Genomic DNA, 24,461 nt, shown 5'->3' with positions numbered 1-24,461 from the left:
TAATGTCATAGATTTCAAACTCAGTAACTACTGCCGCTTACGATAAGAGATTTCAAAAGGAACTGCCGCTTACGATAAGAGATTTCAAAAGGAACATCACCAGATATTTTTAAAGATTTATTTTAGAGAGAGAGAAGGGATGGAGAGAGAGGGAAAGAGAATCTCAAGCAGACTCCCCACTGAGCAGAAGCCCAATGTGGTGCTCAATCTCACCTGAGATCATGACCTAAGCCAAACCAAGTCAGGTGCTTACCTGACTGAGCCACCCAGGCACCCTTCAGCAGATTTTTCTTTTAAAGCAGATTTCTGTGCCTCATCCCCAGAAAGATATTTAAATAAGAGGGTATGGGAATAAGGAAGTCAAAGTATTCTCCTCTCTTTAGCCATTTATGTAACCTATCCTAAATTTAAATTTTTATGTTCAAGTTTACAAAAACAAATTGCAGTGAGAATTTAGGAGTAAAGCAAAATACTCAGTTTTATTTCAAAAATGTAAAAAATGATAAGTGGAATAAACTGACATGGAAACAGAACCCTCAGTGTTCAAAGAGGAAACCAAACAGAAGACTCTGTTCTTAAAATTATCCTCAAAGAAGGTAAAAAATGTGGTAAAGGTGGGCACCGAGAGTGCAATACTCCTAGTTTTGCTCAATTTAAGCATGATGAATTTCTTGTAAAACTGAAAATCAGTATGTAAAAAAGAGAATTCCAGGACAACTTATCACTTTCAGTGACCACACAGGATAAGCTTTGTATGTCTAACATTTAGGATTTGGCACCAATTTTTCATACTACTTACACAATGGACTTTGGAATTAGTAAAGATTAAGAAGCTGTACATTGACCTAGACCAGAAAAAAAACTTTAGAGCATGACACATATTTCTTAGAAAGCAAGATTTAATGCAATATTTTTTAAACATTAAGAAGGGACTACATTAATTAAATGGTAAGTGATATTTAAATAAGGGTCTTTCTTTATATTCCTTAGCTTCAGAAAATCTGAATCTGTATAGATTATATGTCCCAAAAGATCAGAGAGCTTATTTACTTAAATGCAGAACATAAACACATCTGTGATTCCTAAGCAAAGCCTAGATTTAACAAGAAGGGCAAGCCACATTGTATGGCCCACGATAACTATTTATTCCCAGAATACACCTATCAGAGCAAATGCAATTCTTGCTAGGTTGCTCTCAATAAATGCATAGATCTTTCCTACCCATGCTCATTATAATGTATAAGAAAATTTGGTCAATGCCTCACTTTGCATTAGCTCTGAATTATGTCACAAACACCTTTAAAATTCCTTTGAAAGAAGTCGAACCTTTCAGATGATAGCAAGTCCCTTAAAAACAAAAGAGACAACATAAACAGACAGTTTTCTAAGGCAGAAAAGCACACCCCATCTACCTTTCTAGAACCACATTAAAAAAAAAAAACACAAAGTTTCAGTCAAAATATTTATTCTTTTCCTTAACTGGGTCAAATGGTAATACAAAAAATCATGAGGCTGCCTTAAGTTTCTCATGTGTTATACTTTAAATGTCCCAAACCTTACAGAAAACCACACATGACCTACTTTCCTTCATAATTCGTAATACGGAATCTCAGCTTTCATTGTATATGCTTTGAAGTAACTTCTCTCTGCAACCATTACTAATACAGATTTGCAAAAGACTAGCTCCAGTTAAGAGAGAATTGCAATGGTAATATCAGCCAGGCTCTTGGGTACAAAAACAAACACATGGGAGGATGAGGGAAAAAAGAAAGAACTAGAGAAGGACTGTTCATTTATGTTGTTTCCAACTGGCAGCAACCAGAGCCAGAAGGCCAATGCGGTGAGTGCTGCCTGAGTCCTTAGCAAGGACGTGCCACACTGTCGAGGGCCCGTGAAATTCTAACACTTAAGGATAACAATTTTACATGAAGTACCAAAGTTTGAAGTAGGGAGGAAAACAAAACTGCAATACAAAAACTTCAAGCCTCATGTGTCTAACAGTCTACAGCCTCCGTGGAGAGTGAGGACGGAATGTGGAGACAAAAACAGACCCATAACGTGACTGAGAGGCTGCAGGTGAGGCTTTATTACCACCCCAGTGCTTTGGTTAAAAGGCACAACTTGGAAGTCTTACCAAATCCTGAGGGGCTGTCATTTAAAGAGACGTTACAGAGGATGTAAAACATTATCCTGAATACATGGCAACCGCCCCAGAAGCCTAAGTGTTCATGCCACAGGGTGTGGGGCCACTGGCACAGCTACTTCTCTACATGCCCCATGTGGCCGCAGGCTCCCAAGGGTGTCCTCACAGTCGTTCTGTGCAGGGAAAAAGATTTACCCCCCTAGAAAAACCGGAGCATTTATTTAAAGTGCAGCCCTGGGAAGATTCACAGCACAGCACAGCCACCACCTTAGCCACCTCTCAGGACTCGCTCCAGCCCAGCTAGGCTGCATCCTGCACGCACAGAAGCAGCAGGCACATCAGCAACACTGGGACTTGCTCTCGGCGGTCAGGGTCTCCTGATCCAGTTTAACTTTGCCCGCGTCGTTTTCTTCGTTAGGAAAGCTTTGGTGGTTGGCAAGAATATTCTCCACTAGGAACCGGGCTGCTTCATCTATGTTTATGTTATCCTGTAATGTGGAAATGATGAACGGGGTGAATTCTTAGGATTAATGCCTAGAGGAAAGCATTAAGAGTACTACCGGGACGAACACAGTTTGTCAGAGGGTGTTCCAATACGCGGCCTACCGTCTTCTCCCTCCCTACAGGGTACACACCGTCAGAGTTCAATGCCATTGAGTAACGTGGCTACAGAACACTCTTCTCTTCACAAAGGATCCCCCCTTCCTGATGTTTCTGCTTCAAACTTGCTGCTGAGGTTTAATGAACTATCTCAATGGTTGATAAGGAATCTTCATCCCACGCTGGGTTACCACTCACATAAATGAAAGCACCAAGATGAAAAAGTTCCTGCCCTCCAACATCTAAGGCAAGTCTAAGAAGGCCAACGGGCTCACACATTAAAATATGACAAATGCATCATGTCGCTTCCCCATCTGAGTACAGATTATTACTTTTAGGTGACATATGTGTAAATTAACCTGAAGCAATGCTGCAGGTGTGATGTCCATTAAAATATCCCAAGAAATCACTAGCTATCACTTTTGTGTGACAGATCTATTAGGTGTCATTAAATACACAAATAACACATAGCAAAATCTGGGCTTTTAAGTATTTAACTTTTCAAAAAAAAAGTATTTTAACTTTTCATTTTTAAATTTCAGATTGACAAAAACATTGCAAAAAAGGCAAATATTCCGAATACCCTTCACTCATATTCCTAAAATATTAACATCTTTGGGTAATCAGGTTTCCAGATAAAGATCAGGAAATTCGATAATATGTTGTCAGTAATTATGAAATTTAAAATATCACCATTGTCTCAGTGTCCCATCTGAGATCCAAGGGACCAGCCGTAATTCGTGTACACATCTCCTTGGTCTCCTGTAACCTGGAACAGCTCTTCGATCACCTCGCCTTTCATGACCTTGACATTCTTGGAGCATGCTGGCCAGAGAATATCTCTGTTTGGGCTTGTTTCTGTATCATTAAACTCAAGTTATGCATTTTTGGCAGGAATAAGCGATATGTCCCTCTCAGTGTACAAGAGGGACATTTGCTTAAAGTCATGTCTGCCAGCCATGGAATAGCTATTTTTTCCTTTGTACTCAGTAAGCTCAAAAGTGTAAATATCCTATTTTTTCATCATAGTTTTCCCATCAACTTTAACATTAATTCATTCTTCCCTAAAACAGCTATTATTACATGGTGATTGTTCCTTTCCATCATTCCTTCTACATCTATTAGTTGAAATTCTACCATTAGGAAGAGTTTTCTCTTCTCCTCTACTTGTTTCATTGGTTTATTCATATCAGAGATTATTATTTTATTCTATGGATTAGATCTCTTACAATAGTTATTTACTTTGCTGCTCAAATTGTTGATTTTTTTTTTTTGGAGATCCTGTAAGTGAGGTTCTGTTTCTTTTTGACAGATCTCCATTTTGTGTTTCCTTAGTTTCTGGTGCCACAAAATATCTCTGTTGCATCTTTACTTTCCTTGTCCCACCAAACCCCCTTGTCCACAAAACCCCTGTTCTTTTTATAGAAGAATAGTATTTATAAACCAAATTCTGAGTCTGGGAGGCTCAGTCAGTTAAGCATCCACTCTTGATTTCGGCTCAAGGTCATGATTGCAGAGTGGTGAGATCAAGTCTGGTGTTAGGTTCTGCACTAGAAGGGAGTCTGCTTGAGATTTTCTCTCTCCTTCTCCCTCTGCCACTTCCCCAACTATACTATATCTAAAATAAATAAATAAAATCCCTTAAAAATAAAAAATAAAAACCAAATTCTGGAGACTAAGAAGCTCATTGGATCTGTGGTGTCATTGCTCCTAAGCCCTTGGAGCAAGCAGAGCTATTAACACACATATGCAGCCACAGACACATAGACATCAATTTCTACGTTTATCTGTTTATACATATATGTGTATATAAGACACACACATAAACCCAGAAACATATATATTTATACATGCATAAAAAACATTAAGGTCATAGCGATCACTCCAATTTCAATCTAACAACATGAGGCTCATCCTGTCTCCCTTATCTGCTATACTTTCTCAGACAGTGAGAAATCTGCAAGACCTGGGCTATTCATTCAGGTACCTTTTCCAGAATCAACACAAGCTTTTCCTTCTTCTTCTTTTTTTTTAACCTCCACTCCTAAAATAAGTATTAACTTAAATTATTGATCCTTGAATGTTCAAATTTCATTCAACCCCCACCAGTCCCATTATCTCCAAGAATTATAATGCTCTCTAACCACATTAAGGTTAGAGATTAGAAATGGAAAATTCCCATATTGTAATTAGTCACACATTTTCATACTGGAAATTCCATTATTTGCAAAAAAGGTGAAAAGATGAAGTTCATGAATTCAAAACTGTCTTTTGGCTGTGTGCCCATTATAATTCAGATCACTGGAATTCCGGTAGAAATCAGCTGGGGAGTCAGCTGCTGGCCAGCTCAGAAATACAGTCATTTATGAAACTTAGGCAGTACTTTAAGCCTCAACTAAAATTTTAACCTAAATTTCATATTACTGTTATTCTCTTGGAACATTCCTGGTTTACTATTAAGGAAATTCTGCAGATGGTGTTGCTATTATATTTGGAGGAAAGCACAAAACAGTCCTGAAACTTCTACTATTAGCCAGTGTTCTCCTTCTCCACTCCACATGTAACCCTGTCTATAAACGTAACAAAGCTGATGACTTACACAGGCTCAAGCTATCCCACCACATGACACTATCATTGTTGAATCTTCCATCTAGATTCTGGGCAGAAATTTGGATTTATTACCTGAATGATTAATTCAAATAAAACTTAGAAATTTTACCTGTAATACATGCATTTCTTCCAGCAAATCTCATGCTCTAATACACATTACACATATCACTAATTATTTCCCAACAAAGCTGAGAAGTAAAGCAAATCATCTCACAGACCCACTGCAGACAGAGGGCATGGCTTCCAGGACAAGTGCCTCCATGACAAGTCTCCAACTACTGCCATTTCCTTCTTCCTGCCCAGCTAGGTGCTCGTGTGGCATGCAACCCTGCACTGCAATTTTTTTCTGCCATCACATTTTATTCATTAAACTAAATTTTAAGATTCTAAAATATATTTAAAAAATAAGCCTTAAGCTTAGGAGTAAAAACTTCTGCCTCCAGCAGACACTAGTTTTTCCAATGACTCCAACATCACTCAGTTATTTCCAGAGCAGCTTTTCTGTGCAATCTCTTACAGCTTTGCTTTCATTATTCTGATCACCAGTGGCACCAAATGATCTTCTACTTTTTGGGTGGGTTCCTGGTAAAGCTAAAAGTAACCTAGTAGTAAGTAGATAATTTGACCAGTAGGTAAATCCAGTCACATTTGTTAGCTAAGAGGAAAATGCTTTTTAAATAAATATATATACACACACACTAAAATATATACATATATATACATGCATGTGTATATATATATACATACATAGATAGATAGATAGATAGATAGATAGATAGATAGATAGATGCATGCACACAACAGAAATCCACAGAAGGCATCCCAAATGCTGGGACTGTGTTAAACTAGGCCAGTCTTCTGGTTTCAATTTCGTTCATTACAGAATTTCTCCAACATTTCATCATTCTTACATAAATCTGATTATTTGACTTCTAATGAGAAATTCCCAAAGCACATAAACAAACTCCTTCCCCACCAATATTTTGTGCTTGTGATTTCACTTTTGCTTTCTTGTATATCTAGGTTGGCAAGATTTTTAACAGCCAACTTAAGTGTTTTTATTTTTCCTCAAAAAACACTGTACCCCATAATAGATGAAAGAAAAAATTATCACTCCACTATTCATGGAAGCACGTTACAAGTGTTAATACTTGTCTTGTTCAAATTCTTTCATACACCATCTGAAACTCTTCAAACACCATCTGAATACATCTTCTGACATCTTCAGCGTCCATTTTTGTTAGTGCTGCACATGACCCACACAGTCACACATAGACATCATCTATGTCCTTATATCTTGTTAAGCCTTCAGTAAAAAATCAAAAATGCTTGTGCCTGACCAGATAACTTCTCCCCCATAAACTCCAGTTGCAGAAGTGTTTCATTTAAAGGCTCAAATTCAGAGAATCTCCCTGTTCGTTGCTCTAAATAATTTTTTCTAAGATTTTATTTATTTATTCATGAGAGACACAGAGAGAGAGAGAGACGCAGAGACACCGGCAGAGGGAGAAGCAGGCTCCTCACAGGGAGCTCAATCTCTGGACCCTGGGATCATGCCCTGAGCCAAAGGCAGATGCTCAATCACTGGGACATCCAGGCGTCCCAATAATTTTTATTTTGATGGAAAACCTGTTCTATTCACCTCCACATTGGCCAATTTTGAAAGCATTCCTGATGCCCACTCAAAGTTATAACATATCCATGCTATACTTTGCTTTCTTCTAGGCTCCCCAAAACCACCCACGTAAACCTGTCTAAATATTTTATAGTTACAGCTCAGATTTAGGAGTTAAAAGCAGAGCAGATATAAACACAAAGTGGACCTCACCTTTGCAGAGGTTTCAAACCATCCAGTGAAACCATGTTCTTTGCAGAACTGGTCCATCTGAGGAGGATTCTGGCCACCATCTTTCTTTTGGTCACATTTATTAGCTAAGAGGACAGCAGGAATCGGGCTGCCATTTGGAAGATGGACTTTACTATCCAGATCACTTTTCCATTTTAAGACGGCCTCAAATGTGGAACCTCTCGATATATCAAAGACTACAAAAGCACCAACAGCTTCTTTGTAGTATACTCGGGTCATGTTGCCAAACCGCTCCTGCCCTAGAAATAAATATATTAAGAGATTAAGAACTCATAATTCAGACAGAGTCTATGTTTAGATATAAACCTTTTGACCCTAGGAATAGTGCTATAAACACATCTCCTGTTCTGTAGCAAAGAAACTGGTGGGATGAAGGATGCACAAACCACGTGGCTGATCATGGGGTCTGAGTACACAATTAACTAGTTTTATGTTCTGTGTGTTTCTGACACATGCTCCATAAACATGCAGGTGACAGGGCTTAATGCTACAGAGCCCATCGCTTCCCCACGCCCTGCCACTCCCTGTGGTCTAAGAAAAGTTCTAAAGGAAAAAAAGAAAGCTAGCAGTGGAGGGGAGAAGAGACAAGAATAGAAGAAAATGAAGCTTGCAGGAAGAAGATAAGTATGGTGGGTAAAATGCAGTTAAAAGGACTAGGGCTGGATATGAGATAAAGGAATTCATCTTTCCTCCCCATCTCTAGCCTGTACCCGTTTTTGACTCTGTCTGCAAGATTGTTCTCCTCTAAGAAGGCATGCAAACCTACTAACAAGAAGCACCACACATAGTTGTGTGATTAAAAGGACTGACTATAGTTTTTGAATATCATACTTTTAAAATAATTTAACATGTTAAATACTTAGAGAAAAATTCTACTGCTTCACATACTACCTGGGACTTTGCAAAGCATCCCCCTTCTGTCTGGTGTCACACTGTTCTTTGACCAAGGAGGGTCCCTAATCTTCATCTGACAGATGCTAAAGGATGCAAAGAGCTGCTTGGCCAGGATTACAGCAGCACTGACTGCACAAGGCAGGACCAGAACCCGGACCTCCTGACTCCCACGCACCCATGCTGATACGAAGCCAGCCATTCTGAACTATCCTGCAGTTGCCTTGACTTCTGAGGCCTTTCCCTTCATCCTGTCAAGTTACTGACTACAGTGCTGAGGAAAAATGACTGGCAATCAGTGCAAATCTAAGATGGATAACTCTGACCAATGATAAAAACAAAACTGACAGGACACTTACTGTTAAAACACATGACGGAAAACACACTTTATTTATTTTATTGATAGTAACAAATACAAAGCTACCCAAAAAAATATTCCTTCTCCAAATTCTACTATAGCGTCATGCAATTTTAGGTATTGCTTAAGGAAATAATGGAAGAACACCACAATAGGCAAGCTTAAATGGATACACTTAAAGATCATTTGGTTTGTGACAACTCATGTGGGCTCATCATATGAAGCTGTACTATGATAGTCTAGATGTCTGAACTTTATAGTAACAAATGGTCACATACGAAACGCCACTATCATGTTCATATTTTATTGGTAATGTAAATCTGACCAGCCAATTATTTAGCTTATTTGATCACAATGCTGAAATTCATAAGAAGTTAACACCTGGACCATTTTCCATAAACATACACTTAATAATCATACACAGCAAATTCACAGAGGATATACCAACTGGTCAAAATCAGTAATACTATTCTGCAAAAAAGACTATATAGATGCATTAAAGTGGTTCTGACTTCAATTTTAACTAGAGAGCACATACTACTGACTTTTATGTTTATAATTCTTAAATATAATACTGACTATGGCAACAAGGGAAATTATTAGCCTCATTAAGACAGCCCAGCGTATAAGATTATTGCACAGCTATGAGTATTCTTTTGGACTATCCCTTCAATTTAGAAAAAGACAGTAGGATGCCAAACTAGTAAAAGTATAGAAATCCAGAATTTATGAAGAAAAACTAAGCTTTAGTGACTCTTGTTTTGTTTACTGAATCATCTATAAATACCTAAAAATACTTCTTTCAACCAATCATCCTAAATCATATTCAAATTGTCCTCATGTAAACTTCTTAGTAAAACATAAAATCAGAAACATGTATAATAAGCAATTTTTGAGGTAGACCCTGTGGCTTAGAAACCTCAAGTTATTTTCCCTAGGTTCTAGGGTTAGGATTCAAAACTCTCTAATAGCCTGAGAGTGTGCTTTCTAACAACCACACCATATGGCAATTCAAAATAGTGTCAATTACATTAAGCAAATGGAAAGGTACAGACTGAGAGAAAAAAATGCAAATCCCATATCTAATAAAGGTTTTTGTTGTTGTTGTTGTTTTTTAATTCATGAGCGACACACACACACACACACACACAGAGAGAGAGAGAGAGAGAGAGAGACAGGCAGAGACACAGGCAGAGGGAGAAGCAGACTTCACGCAGGGAGCCCGACGTGGGATTAGATCCTGGGTCTCCAGGATCACACCCTGGCCTGAAAGTGGTGCTAAACCGCTGAGCCACCTGGGGTGCCCTAGTAAAGGTCTTATATCCAGAACATATAAATAACTCTCAAAACTCCCTAAGAAGATTAAAAATCTAATTAATAAAGTTTATACACACTTTATCAAAAAATGTACAAGATGACAAATAAGCAGAGGAAAAGATGCCCAGCATCATTAATTATTGGAGAAATGCAAATTTAAATCACAAAGAGCTGCCCTTTCATGCCCACAAAAATGGCTAAGAAGTCTGATTTTACTAAGTACTGGTGAAGATGTGGAACAATCAGGCTCTCATACACTGCTGGTAAAGATAAGAATTTAATACATCCACTTTGGTAAACAATTTGATAGTTTCTTAAAAGTTTAAACATATCTACCATACAACCAACACATTCTACTCCTAGGTATTTGCCCAAACAAAATGAAAACACATGTCTACACAAAGTCATGATTGTGAATGCTCATAGATGTTTTATTTTTAATAGCCAAAATAGTAATGAAGAAAGTATGGTATATCTATACAATGGAATATAACAATAGAAAGGAAAGGAACAAACTGATAGATACAATTAACGAAATGGATGAATCTCAAAATAATTATGCTGAGTAAAAGAAGCCAGAGAGGGAATAGGTAATATTCTATTAATACATTTATATCATCCTTAAAAATTAAAAAATTAGTGACTTAGTAAGAGGGAGCACATCAGTGATTGTCTTGGACAAGGCAGAGAGATGAGTTACCAAGGGGCAAGAGGAAATACTTTGGGGATGATGGAAAGATTTGCAAACTTGATTATAGTGATATTTCACTAGTGTTTACCTATGTCAAAACACCAAATTGTAGTTTGTTGCATGTCAATTCTGTATCAATAAAGTGATTAAAAAAAAAAAACACCTACCTCAGAGGCTCATTGGGAAGGTTTAATATAAATTGCCTGCTTGAGAGTTTTTTAGGGCAGAGTACAACAAATCATAATTCATGGCCAAATTCAGCTAAATAAAGTTTTACTGGAATCTTGTCATCATTATCTTTTTATGAGTTTCTACATCTGTTTTCATTCTACAATGGCACAGCTGAGTAGCTGCAACAAGAAACAAAAACCTAAGGTATTTGCTGCGTCTGTTCTAGGAGGTTAGGGATGGTCTGCATGTACCTTGAACCGGAAGTGCTATATAAAAATTCATGAAGTCATGTATTTAAGGTCTATGCATGTAAATTATACTTTAAGTTCAAAAAGTAAAAGGTCAGGCCCACAGTAAGCACTGTGTAAATGTTAGGTAGTATTATTATTAAGTTCTCAATAAATGTATTACACAATGAAAACCTGAGTATCCTCTTTAAAATGGTGCAATTAAACACGACAAATCCTTAAACTAGTTCTATGCTGTGAATTGTAGTGGTGAAAACAAGTCTGCAGAGGAAAATGAACTTGAGGAAAACACAAATTTACTAAAGAATCAAAATATCATGTACTAAAGGTCAAGCAGCTCCAGGCAAGTAACTTTCTCTGCCTAAATAAGTCAGGTATCTTTAGAGCTCTTTAGGGATCTTTGACGCTCTCCTAGCTCTCCTGATGTTTTAGGTTTCTCTGTGATAACTTTAATTTATAATGATTTTCTAAAGATTCTGCAATCACTGAATCCAGACAGCAATGGGGATCAAACATAAATAATACCACATCAAAAGGCCAAGCCATGCATTTAGGGAAATAGCTTACTTTCCAACAAAATAGTGAACTATACTTCCTATTTTACTGAGTTCATCATCTCTTTTTTAAAAAAATTCTGCAGTAATCCATTATGGCTTCAAAGATATTCCTGAACTGGTCAGGAATAAGTAAAAAACACACATTTCTCAAATATGTTGTTTAATTAGAGAATAGAGAAGGATACAATGAATTCATTTAAAATAACCACCTTAACATAAAATTAAGAGTTGCTCTTCAGAAAAACCTAACAAAGTAAAACCTAGATTTAACTATGTTGGTTTCAAAGGCTGAAACACAGAGACACGCTAGCCTCTTCCAGTCATTAAACTGGAAAATATAGAAAATAAACAAACAAACTGGAAAATATAGTAAACTTTGCTGCTGCACCCCATGTTATTATCTCTCTCTGGGTAATTTTATCAATTCCCTTATTATTGCCTAAAAGAACTATGGTGGAAAGCATACTGCCAACATGTGTACTCCATGTGTGAACTACTATTCACGAATATCCATTCCCCTCCACTTCTGCATGCATGAAGGATCACACTCTTCCACCCCCACTAAATTAGGAGTGGCTATGAACTATTCTTGGCCAATGAAATGAAAACAGAAGTGTCACTTCGAAATAGAATCACTTGGGTGGCAGTGCCCTTGTCCTGCTGCAACAAGCTTGAACCCTAATTTTGAGATGACAGTATCAAGAGATGACAGAACTTGTATTAGCCTGAGTCTTCAGGCAGCTCAGACACAAACCTGCCCTTATATACCTACCTCCACCCCAACCTCTGCCCTCACTCTATAGAAAGAGTGAGGAATAATTATTTTAAACCATTGACACTTTTACTGTTGTTGGAACCCTAACATAACCTCGTCTATCTTGGCTGATACAACTCCCAAGTATCTTTTTACTTTATATCTAGATTTGATCTCCACTCAAAAACATGTATGTGTTCCTTCCATGTACCAGGCACTATGCTAGACACTAGTGAATACCATGAAATAATGAATCTGATTTTCTAAGGAGTTCACAGTCTATATGAGGAAATAGACACACTAATACCATGGTGTGTTAAGTGTAATCAGAGATATGAAGAATATATTATGGTATCATACAAAGGGATGTTATTCATTGAGGTATGTAAGCTAATCTTAGTTGTTTTGAAAGACACTAAATCAAGAATGCCATTCAAATGCTTACTTGGACTAAACAGCTTCATATATTTAACTTTTAGATATAACTTCCAATAGTACGGAGTCTTCCGCATGAGAATGACGTAGTCTACTACTTCCCTTTCACAACACTTCCGGAGTTTGCCCTTTCTAAGTTTAAAAAAAAGGGCTAAGGGTCAAACCAATGAGAAAGATTTTCACATTTAACATTAGAATTGCACTGGAATTCTGTAGAATCCTAAAATTTTTCTCTTAATTTCAGACAAGAAATACAAAGAACACTCTGTAGCCAATCAACCATCCTAAGTTCAGCCCAAGAAACCTTCATTATTCTTGGATTCTACCATACGATTATATAAATGAAATGCAGGGAATTCTTGCCATGCTGAATGCTCCTGGGTCGTGACCCAGGACAGGAGAGGACAGGGTAAAGAAGTCTACAGTTCTTAAATACAAACACAGATGCATGAGTTTTGTTTCATGGGGTATGTAGGTGTGTGTAGAGTTAAAGCTTAAGGCAATTTAAAAATTAAGCAGGGCCTGGGAGATCTTCCTCTTAATAGATCTGTATAAGTAGCTCAAACAAGGTGGGGAAGATCTAAGCAACATCACCACCTTCTTTAACCAGTGCTCTGGTCATTTCTTACTGGAGGGGGAGGGACCACTTTCATGTCTCCCACACTTAAATGGACAACATTGAAACTGTTGCATGACACCCCATATCACCTAATCCAACCTTTCTTATTTTATAGATGAGAAAAAAAAATCCCAGGGAGAGGAAATTATTCAAATTTCCAAGTTGATTTGTTACCTAATGTGCTGTCCAATCTGTTAGCCAAAGGCTTCCTGGAGTACATGTTGCTCCGCATGGCCCATGTCTCCAGATAGACCGAAGGGAGAGCCATTGGCCTAGGATGTGCCTTTCTTCAAGAATAGCACAGCCCTCTTTTATTACACAAGGTAAACCCTTTCTCAAAGTCTCCTAGGGCTTTACCATAGCAGCTTTGGGAAATGCCCCAGTGCTGAGTGCTTTAGTTCCCCCAGTACTAGGGGCAGCCTTTTTCATCCAGACTGCTGTGGCATATTGCCAGAATATTCCAAACGACTCTAAAATGTTTTATCTTTTAAAAAGGTCTCTTACTTCCTTCTCTAGAAAAGGGGACCTTTATTATAACTAGACACCATGGCAATGAAAATGAAGAAAATGCAGTGTTAGTCATCTAGGCTCAAAGATATTTAAAGATGCACAACTTACATACTCAAAGAGATGAAGCTTAAGGTACATATGTTGGCAAAAAGATTAAAATGCTCACCTAATATCTGGAAGTATCCAACATTGATGACTTGAAAAGGAGCAGAGATGACATCATTAATGTATTTCAAAAAATACATAGTTGAATTAAGGAAAAGAAACCCACAAAATAATTGGACTTATTTATAAGTAAAATTTCAAAAGGAAAGTCTTTCCTCTCAGATTTGAAAAGGAAAGGACTACAGTGTGAATGGCTATCTGAAACAGAGGCCTCATTTGATAAATAACCTAAATGTTTCCTCACATTATTTGAAACTCAAAATATAAATTTCACCATGAAAAACAAATCAAAGTAATGAGATAACTGGTATTTAGTTTTCTAAGTGTAGAAATGCTTATCCTTTCCCACCCACTGAGAGTCACTGAGCTACCATATTCTTATTCAAGATGATTGGATAGAAAAGTGCAGGTTTCTAGTTTGTGCTTGTAAACACCTTTTAAAAAATCTTTAAATCTCAATCTGCATTTTAGAGATGAAGCACCTCTAACAAATGTGCGTGGTTGGTGGCCAACAAATCTAGACCCAGTCCAATTTCATTTAAATCCAGTCATCACTTCTAAAAGGGTAGTTATTCATTAAAAATGTTTATACCTTGATATAGGCAAGAATGTGCTGTCATGATGGGTCTTGGGTTTGTCAAACAAGAGTATAACAGGGGATCCCTGGGTGGCTCAGCAGTTTGATGCCTGGCCCAGGGCGTGATCCTGGAGTACTGGCATCAAGTCCCACATTGGGCTCCCTGCATGGAGCCTGCTTCTCCCTCTGCCTGTGTCTCTTTCATGAATAAATAAAATCTTAAAAAAAAAAAAAGAGTAATAGTGTAACAAACTGAATACAGAAACAAAAAGGGAAAACACCTACACCTAAGAGAATATAACTGCTTTCTAGATAGCAGCAGTGGTAACATGGAGTAGTCCTCAAAACTATCTCTGCCTCCCCCCCAACCCATCCCGATCAATTCAGAGCCTGAATTTCTCTTTTTGCTACCTTAAGACAACTGGGCATTCATGATACTCAGTCACTGTGTGGTCTTACTCTGGGTCCGTAAAAAGAAGAGCTGACTTTACCTGAAACAAGGAATAAAATCAAAATAGCTTTTTGATGTGTGTTCAAAGTCATAGTAGTTTTAAAAGTTTAAGATATTAGGGATGCCTGAGCGGCTCAGCGGTTGAGCATCTGCCTTTAACTCAGGGTGTGATCCTGGTTCTAGGATCGAGTCCCACATCAGGCTCCTTGTGAGGAGTCTGCTCCTCCCTCTGCTTCTCTGTGTGTCTCTCATGAATAAACAAAATCTTAAAAAAAATGTTTAAGATATTAGCTCTTCACTTTCTTACCAAGTTACTCAACAAGAGCAAGAAATGTACCATCTTTGTCCTGTAAATGCCCTTGTGTCCATACACTACCCTCAGAGGGAGGCTCTTGAGATGAGGAAGAGGTGGTAGGAAATTGAGAAGAACTCCCAGGCCCTGGCAGGTGAGGGTGAGCAAGCATGTGGAGCAGGCAGGTATACCCGGTTATGTGGAGAACTCCCTGAGTGAGGTGAGAGGATCACTCTATCCCCAGGGTGCAGCAAAACCAATGACAGGGGATCCCTGGGTGGCGCAGCGGTTTGGCGCCTGCCTTTGGCCCGGGGCACGATCCTGGAGACCTGGGGTCGAGTCCCGCGTCGGGCTCCCTGCATGGAGCCTGCTTCTCCCTCTGCCTGTGTCTCTGCCTCTCTGTCTCTCTCTATCATGAATAAATAAAATCTTTAAAAAAAAAAAAAAAAACAATGACAGAACTACTTCTCCTCGACTTTAGTAAAAATCAGATTGCATGTGGTGCGTGGTACCTTGCAAATTTACAGGCCCTACCTGTAGGAATTCTAATTTGGTAAGTAATAGGGGATTGCTGATTGCTGGTTGTCCATTCCAGTATCTCTTCACAGAATTTTATTTGGGAAAGCAATGCATCCAATTAAAAAAAAAAAAAGTGCTAGATTTCCTAGCGGCCCTTGAAGCAAGGCATGCACATCTAATTGGACCACAAGGACGGAGACTATGATCAAGGCATAGCTGGGCGGTGCCCATGTCAGCTTTAATCCACGAAGCCTTTATGGTTCTGCTCAGCAGCTGTGGACTGTCCAACCACAGGCTCACTGGGTGAGAGAATTAACCTCTTAATCTCTTTGTTAAATCATGATGCATAGAGATATTTATCAGAAGAAGCCAAATCTATTGAAAGAGTTGATGACAAACAATCTGCATTTTAAGCACCTCCAGAGGAGTTCCCATATAATTACACTTAAAAAAAACAAACAATATATTTGATGAGGAAGCAGAAGGCAAACTGAGGATAGCGCACAAGCTGACACCCCACTAACCACCCCCACCACACACACTCCCTGGTGGGATATGTGTGACCTTTCTGAGGCACTCCTGGCTGCCCTAACGCTAAGGGAAGGAAAAACAAATAGTTAACTTCTAGAGATCACAGCCCTGAAAGATGTGAGTCTCCCTCAGTTTACAAACATCTTAGTGATTTACAAGAAAAAAAGCATTCTTATCAATAACCTAACTTCCAGAAAGAAATATAGATAAAATTAAATGTCCTCATAACCTGGAGCCCATTGACAAATATTGAGGCAGGCAGAGAATAACCTTCCTCCAGGAAGCTCCCACTGTCTTCATGTTAACACCTTACTAGAGGGAAAAACCACCTTAGTTTGACAACGGCAGGGCCTCCAATATCTTGTAGGTCCTCTTTAGCACAGGTAAGTTCTTTTGAAAACCTCCCTTTTGCTTACCCAAGCATATAATCAGCCACCCCTCACAACTTCAGAGCAGCAGTTCTTTCTGCCCAGAGGTCCTATCCCTGTGCTTTAATAAAACCACCATTTTGCACTAAAGACTTCTCAAGAATTCTTTCTTGGTCCTTGGCTCTGGAACTCACCCCACCAGACGTCACCTACATTCAAAAACTACATCATATTTAGCTTAATTTCAAGAAGTAATCAGAAATCACTACAGAAATGCTTAAGGAAAATATCTGGACATAAGAGCGTGGAAAGAAAGAATGGGAAAGAAGAGAATCTGTCAGTTAGAAAATCCCGACTGTCCATTTATCTTTATGTGGCTAAACTCTCTCAAAAGGAGAGTGAAGAAATGACATGTGTCTAGCCTCCCTGACTGCAAAAAGTTCAAGAAGCACGTTTGAAAATATAATTGAAGAGAATTCTAGAGTGCTTTTACCTTGATCTTTTACATCACCCTGCAGAAATCCCCCCCCCCTCCATTTATAGGTCTGCACTGTCTTCACCATCCAGGAGATCTCTACAATCACAACACAAACTTGCGGACTCAGCCGACTCTCTACTAAAGTGTTGATTAAGTGTGAAATCATCACTAGTTTAAGGATATGGTATCCTCTGGCTATAAATCTAAGGCCTTCAAAGTCTTCTTTGGAAGAGCACTTTCATCTCTCAATCCTTTCTAACGAATGCCTAGAAATATGAGTCAATCATGGTTTTTATTTTCTAAGTTTCATAATGCTTTAACATCTTGGGGTCTTGTGGACCAGCGGAGGGACTGCCCCTCCCAGCTTTAGCTAGTTCTTAGAGACACTAAACATCTTTGATATGCAAACCAGCCAATCCAGAGCCCTCACCATCCATCTGCATTTTTCTAGGCTCCGGTAGTCTAGGACACTATCCTCCTGCCCTAAATCACCCATGCCCATGTAGTAAACAACTGGAAACCACCCCTATATCCCAAGGCCCACTGAAATATTTCAAACGAACCAATCCTAAACTTGCTCAGCTTGCCTACGCTGCCTTGTCCATTCCTTCCTACAAAAACTACAATAAACCCATACTCTTCTCTGCCTCTTGACCAACCCTGGTGCTTCCCTATGTGGCCCTGCATAGGGCAGCTTGCTCCCTCCTCCTGGGAACTATGAATAAAAACTGTCTTTTCAACGGTGATGATATCTGGTGTGTTGGCCTCACTATACCTGATAAAAAACAAAATCCTGGGTATGCTTAAAAATAGAATAAGAATCATTGAAATTTCCATATCAGAAGCTTAAGAAAATCAGAAGGTCAAGAAAACAAATACATAACGGATTAAAACTTCTCCTTATATTTCAAAGTAACACTGCCTCTCTAGAATAACACACAGCTTACAGGTTTAATCAGTGAGATCACAGAGTAGACCATGCAGACATCTATAATTATTACCTTGTGTTTCCAGTGTGTGCTCTACAAGTACACATCAATAAGGCAGCTTTGTTATCTTCAGAAAGTCCACAGTGTGGAAAGAGTTGTTTAAAATGCCCCCAAAAGTGATGGAGCTGATCAAAAAGGATCTACATTGGAAGTTCTGTATTAATTAAGAAGAGTAGAACTGGAAAATCGGGATAATGTAAAAAAAAAATCACTATAAAAGCAAATCACTTCAATGGATACAGGAAGAGATGGTAATTATTATAATGGGTATAAAATGAGTCATATGAGCTACTATAAGGATGACCAGAACATTTGCAAATTTAGACAGGAGTCTGCTAGACTGTTAGACAACAATCTTTAGATTGTTTTGACACCAGTGAATCAAAAACCTGCTACTCTATTAAAGCTTGTTTTCATATTTCAAAGTCATGAGACAAGTCTCTGTACAGGCCATTGATGGGCAAGTGACTACACTTCTCTGTATTTAGGCTATGGGATCTCTAAAAGCCCATACTTTAATTCAAACAGTAGAACGAGCAGGAAATGGGGAAAAAGATCGTGTCAGTGTTCTTATCAATGTACCACTCTCTCTACCACTAACCTGGGCACTTTTCAGCTTATGTGGGACTGACAACTGAGGCAACTGAGAATGGGAACATATTAAAAAGACACACACACACACACACACACAGAAAGATGGTGGTATCACTATCAAGGGCTTTTCCACATACAGTAACAGAAATATGCTGTGACTCTGCCCATCCTGCTCGGGCAATTGTGGATGCCAGCTCCAGACAGGGTCACCCAAAGGTGTCTCAGGTCTCACGAACTGAGGAAGATTTAAAGATGGAAAAGGGAACAGTAGGCTTTATTTGTAATTCAGCACAGCAGCTGAATCTGCATAAGGCTGAGGATGGCAAGATTGTACAAAAGTCAGATCTAATGAAGATTTTAAAAATCCCTTTAAATGAGGTAATTGGAAAGTCAATGTAACATTCAATGTTTAAGATGGAGGTTACAAATAACTATATACTAATCCCTAAGAACACTTCTTCATATTTAGAGGAAATTTGAATATTAATAATTCTTTAATTATTAATTAATTAATATTAATGATTCTTTAATTAATAATTTTTTAATTTATGATAGAGAGAGAGAGAGAGAGAGAGAGGGGCAGAGACACAGGCAGAGGGAGAAGCAGGCTCCATGCACTGGGAGCCCGATGTGGGATTCGATCCGGGTCTCCAGGATCGCGCCCTGGGCCAAAGGCAGGCGCCAAACCGCTGCGCCACCCAGGGATCCCCTTTAATTAATAATTCTAATAGATACTTTGAAGGTCAGGAAAAGCATCAGAGATAATATTCCTGATTCTTACTCATGAGGGTTACTGGAATTATGAAAGCAGGCAACAAAAAGCCATGAGGTGCCATGGTTGCCAATGTTGAAGATATTACAAGGAAAGTAGGATCAATGTCCTAACTTAGAATGGGAATTAAAAACTAAAAAGTGAATCTAGGGACGCCAGGGTGGCTCAGTGGTTGAGTGTCTGTCTGCCTTTGGCTCAGGTTGTGATCCCGGGGTCCTGGGATCCAGTCTCACATCAGGCTCCCCATGGGGAGCCTACTTCTCCCTCTGCCTATGTCTCTGTCTCTCATGAATAAATATTTTTTTAAAGTGAATCTAAGTATGGTCTATATAACTTATTACATCTTCCAACCATGCATTTTATGGTATAGTAAATAATATTTATAGGAGCTTCTGAGTAGAATATTCGTAATTTGTTCTTGGGCCCAAAAGAGTGTCATCCATACAGATTTCTATACAGAAATACTAATTCTAAAAAGCAAAAGGTGACAGAAGAGACCAGAGCACCCCCAAAATGTCACTTTGGCATAAGGATTATTTTAACTAAAGGTACCTGAAAAAGAGCAGATGCAAGAAGCGTGCTCTAACCTCCCCTATTTTCTGCCTGAAAGCAGACTACCCCCACTTGAGAGATGTCCTGTCTTTTCTAAGAGGAAAGAAATATCTTTATCACCAGGGTTGGGAGTTGAAGCTCAGAGACGTCTCTACAAACAGACCTTATAAAATAACTCTTATTTTCCTTTAGCCTCCCCATATATTTTAGTCATTTTTCTGCAGTTCCTTCTCTTTGTTCAACCTGGTATAAAAGCACTTAGGTTTAGCCACTTCTTTGGGTATTCATTTTCTTATAAGGGCTCCCATGTTAGGTAAAACTTAGGTGAAATAAATTTCTGCCGTTAATCCATCTGGCATCAATTTAATATTCAGGCCCTGCTGAGAACTCTGAAATTGTTGACATAAAAGTTTTGTCTCCTCTATAAAAACAAATCACTTCAATGAATACAGGAAGACTGCATTGTATTCCATCTAAAAGAACCTTTTTTTTTCTTTTTCTTTTAAAGATGTAGTCTAGACCAGCCATTCAAACCACCTGGAAAATTCTATAGTTGCTAATAAAGTTATAATAAGTAGTAAGGCAAATTATTACTTCCTCTATGATACATATGAAAGGGCAAGTCAGATTCTACACTGGGAAACATCCTAGTTTCCAGTGACATGGCAAAATGCGCCAAGAACGTAAAATTTGTCAGTAAATGCATGGCCCGTCAGGAAATATGGTAAAGAAAACTGAAATAAGCCAGTGTGCCAGGTACACTTGCTCCTTCTGTGGCAAAACCAAGACAAAAGGCCAAGCTGCAGGCCTCTGGCAATGTGGTTCCTGCATGAAAACAGTGGCCAGAGGGGCCTGAGCCTTACATACAACACTGCTTCTGTGACACAATAAAAGTCTGCCACTGAGAACTACAGGAATTGAGAGATCTACAGAAGTTCCACCATTTAAAGCATTGCTGGACTATACTAAATGCATTATTCTATGTAGCTACAACCAAAGGTAGCCCAGAGACATCTCTTGCTACACCTTAATTTAGTAGTATTTATTAAACTTTTTAAAAATTTTATTGACTCCAGTAACTTAGGATATTTCAGTTATGTGTTAAGAGCAATCTCAAAAGAGATGTGAAATGAGAGACAGTTGCCTAACACAAAAATTGTATTGAATTGCATCTGGATTTTAAAGCTACATTCATTTTATGCAATAAGAAAGCATTGGAAAGGCCTGTACCCAAGAGTCACTATGGTTCCTGATTTGAAGAGTTTGGCTTAAACTGCTTGACCACATTTACGGGAAACATCTGGACAACTCCCACCTGTACACTTGCCAAAGTTTCCAAGTATAGAGACTCAATATAATTCCTTTGCCAACTTTCTCATCTCTAAAGCAACAACAAATCTGAAATAGCACCAACATTAAGTTAGTCATATCAATTGGCCAGCCCTACCTACTGTTTTGCAATCAAGGAATATTTCTCACCTTTGAGAGTTAAATATGATTCAACGTTGTTACTACATGAGGCAAATATGTTTAGCCATGGGGAGCTTTCTGGAGTGGCCATCAGTTTGCGTTTATTACATCATTACAACTTATTCAAGTGGTATGAGCCAGGATTCACTAATAGGTCAAATATTCAAAGCAAACATATTTAAATGATGTAGCTCCCTAAACCTCAGGTGAAAGCCAAATTATTTTTGTGTCAGCTTCCTTATATATTAAGACCTCATCTCGAAAATCTTATCAGGTGAGCCTAGTAATTTCTAATTACCTCATAAGTTTACCTCAAATCTTATTAACAGCTGATGTGTACTTGCTCAATGGTATCCAACATTCAGGAATCCCTTTTTGGAGATCTTAAAATTCTGACTTCCTTCCTGGCAAAGCTCAACCTTTGAATGTAGGCAAAAGTGTAAGCACATTCATTCCATCTAGGCCAATATGTACCAGAGTCTGACAAGACTGTGTCCCCTTCTCGGCTACATAGGTCTGTTAAAAGTGGACAAAAAAAGAAGAGAAAATAACTCGTGATTTATTTTCCCAAGTCTCCAAACAAGCACTTTTGCATGACGCTTAAAAACACAAATGTACCAATAGTATCTTTCATTACCCTGCAGTGAGACCCACTGATGATTTAATAGCTAAATATATTATTTTACAAGAAGAATAAGGCAAAGTCAACAACCTTCGGGCGGGGAAAGGGGGGAGGCGGTTAAAATCATCTTCATGGAAATCTACAGCTACACTGAAGATTCCTGAAGAATGACTATCACATGGTAAAGCAACCTTTAGAATTTATGACTTTGTCAAGAAGAGATACTAGTATTCATAAGGGTTCTGTGAAACAGCAGGAAGTATTTCGAAAGAAGCCTCTGACTTCAAAAGATGACTTTTCAAACGAACTTTTGGTTTTCTGTAACCAAAAGAAAAAAAAAAAAAGAAAGAAAAAGCTGAGCCCAGGGCTGAGCATCCCCCTTTCTCTGAGGAAATGACATAAATTTATTTTAATATCTGAGGCAGAGAAATCTGTTCTTAAAATATTATATAAGTTATAATTCAATACTTTCTCACATAGAATAAGCTGCTGGTGAAAAGAGCACTACCTAGCACACAGACCTGGGCCCCTCCTTCCTACTCTACCACCAGCTGGGTGACCATAGCTTCTACAGTTGATGCATCTGTAGGATGAAGGATGGTCTCTCCCACTCTAAACATTCTCCCATAAGAATCGTCTATGGCAGATGAAGCTTCTTACCAACAGTGACTGAGCAGGGTAACTTTTGGTATCATCATTTCCATATTCAAACTTTCCAAAGCTAACATCTTTTTAAATGCCCGCACCCCGCCCACCCCACCAGAGTTCCAAGTTTTCATAAATTAAAGCAAGGAGAATATGAACCCTCTCAAAGAGGGGTATTACGTCCCCAAATGTCACCTGAAAGCCACTGCCACGGAGATATCATATTGGGGCGTAGGGTGGGGAGAAGGGGACCAGAAGTTGGGCTTGGTGGGTTGAGGGAGGGAGGGAGGATTCAAGAGCAACTTTCCCAAGTCTTCACCAGCGGAGGAGGGGGGCGGGGGTACCTGGCCTAGAACAGCATCCTGAGGAGCGCAGTGAGGAGCGTGTGTGAGACCACAGAGAAGGAAGGAGATCACATCCAAGCTGGCCGATGAGAAACATTCTGAAAAGGAACCCGGTTGCTAGGGTTGGTTGTGTCAGTAACTAGGAGTGTCCCTTTGGGTCAATCACTCCACTTCAGTGCTCCTCTGTGAAATGTTAAAACCGGTTGCGGGGAGCCAGGGCCTCCCCCTAACTCTTCCCGATGACTTACACGCTTGTCAACTTTCAGAGTTCAACTTCTGGAGAAGCCTCCACGGCCGTTTCACCTGCGGTCCGGCGAGGGAGAAAGAGCGAGAGGGGACCCCGGGGCGGAGGCGGCCTCGGCCTCCTCCTCCTCCTCCTCCTCCTCCTCCCTTAAAGAGGAGATGCTTCGCGCAGACTTGGTAGAGGCGTCTAAGCCGGGCTCGTTCTTTATGCACCTGTCCTGGCCCGCTTCTAAGTCCTTCCACTACTCCTGCCCGTGCCACCGTCGCGACCCCGCCGGAGCCCGCCCTGCCGCGTCCCTCCCCGTCCCCGGCGGCGCTGGTGTCCTCCAGACCCGCCCCCTCCCGACCGAGCCCGCCGCCCGCCGCCCGCCGCCCGCCGCTCACCCGCGATGTCCCAGAGCTGCAGGCGCACCAGCGTCCGGTTGTCCCAGTTGAGGACCTTGAGGGCGAAGTCCACCCCGATGGTGGCCCGGTAGTGCTGGGAGAAGAGCTGGTGGACGTAGCGCTTGATGATGCTGGTCTTGCCCACGCCGAGCTCGCCGATGACCAGCACCTTGAAGAGGTGCTCGCGGGTCTCGGGCGCCGCGGCCGCCGCCGCCCCCAGGCCGGGATCCCCGGGCCCGCCGCCCGCCATGAGCGCCGCCTGCCGCCTCCCGCCTCCCGCCGCCGCCGCCCGGGCTCCGGCCGCGCCGCCCCCGCGCAGCCCCGCGGAGCCCCCGCCGGCCCGCGCAACGTCCCCGAGCCCGGCCGCCCGCGCCCGCGCCCGCGCCCGCGCCCCCGCCCGCGCCCGACGGGTCACAGGACCCGGAACCGGCCGCCGAGGCCGCCGCGCGGGGCGGGGAGGGGAGGGAGGGCCGGGGGCTGGCCCGCGAGGAGGAGGACCCGGCGGCCAGGCCGCTTCCCGCCGCCGCCCGCCCCGACCCGCCGCGCGAGCTCCGCACTTCCTCCGCCGGGGCGTCCCCTCCGCGCGGGGGTGCGCGGCGCCCGGCCGCCCCCTGCTGGCGCTGCGGAGGCGGCCCGGAGCCGCGGGGAGCCCGCGCGAGAGGTGGGGGGGGCGGGGCTGCGACCCCCCGGGGGG

The 24,461-nt window shown here is 40.5% G+C and overlaps 1 protein-coding gene and 1 long non-coding RNA gene across 2 annotated transcripts in view; one reads left to right on the top strand and one right to left on the bottom strand.

The window, feature by feature from the left end:
- Window positions 1-5,964, top strand: part of LOC129500590 (uncharacterized) — a 38,726-nt gene extending 32,762 nt beyond the window's left edge. Inside the window, exon 3 of the long non-coding RNA XR_008662572.1 lies at window positions 2,770-5,964. This is a non-coding gene — a long non-coding RNA (uncharacterized LOC129500590). The remainder of the gene's footprint in view (window positions 1-2,769) is intronic.
- RAB32 (RAB32, member RAS oncogene family) lies at window positions 461-24,038 on the bottom strand. The gene is made up of 3 exons (XM_055311189.1): window positions 23,768-24,038; window positions 7,182-7,459; window positions 461-2,631 (listed from the first exon to the last, which is right to left on the bottom strand). Exons 1-3 carry the CDS (start codon window positions 24,015-24,017, stop codon window positions 2,482-2,484), a joined length of 678 nt encoding a protein of 225 aa, XP_055167164.1. The 5' UTR covers window positions 24,018-24,038; the 3' UTR covers window positions 461-2,481.
- Between the last annotated feature and the right edge of the window lie 423 nt (window positions 24,039-24,461).

The sequence above is a fragment of the Nyctereutes procyonoides genome, unplaced genomic scaffold, assembly GCF_905146905.1.
Source record: "Nyctereutes procyonoides isolate TBG_1078 unplaced genomic scaffold, NYPRO_anot_genome, whole genome shotgun sequence".
Taxonomy (NCBI): domain Eukaryota; kingdom Metazoa; phylum Chordata; class Mammalia; order Carnivora; family Canidae; genus Nyctereutes; species Nyctereutes procyonoides.
This window is presented reverse-complemented; position numbering and strand designations above follow the sequence as displayed.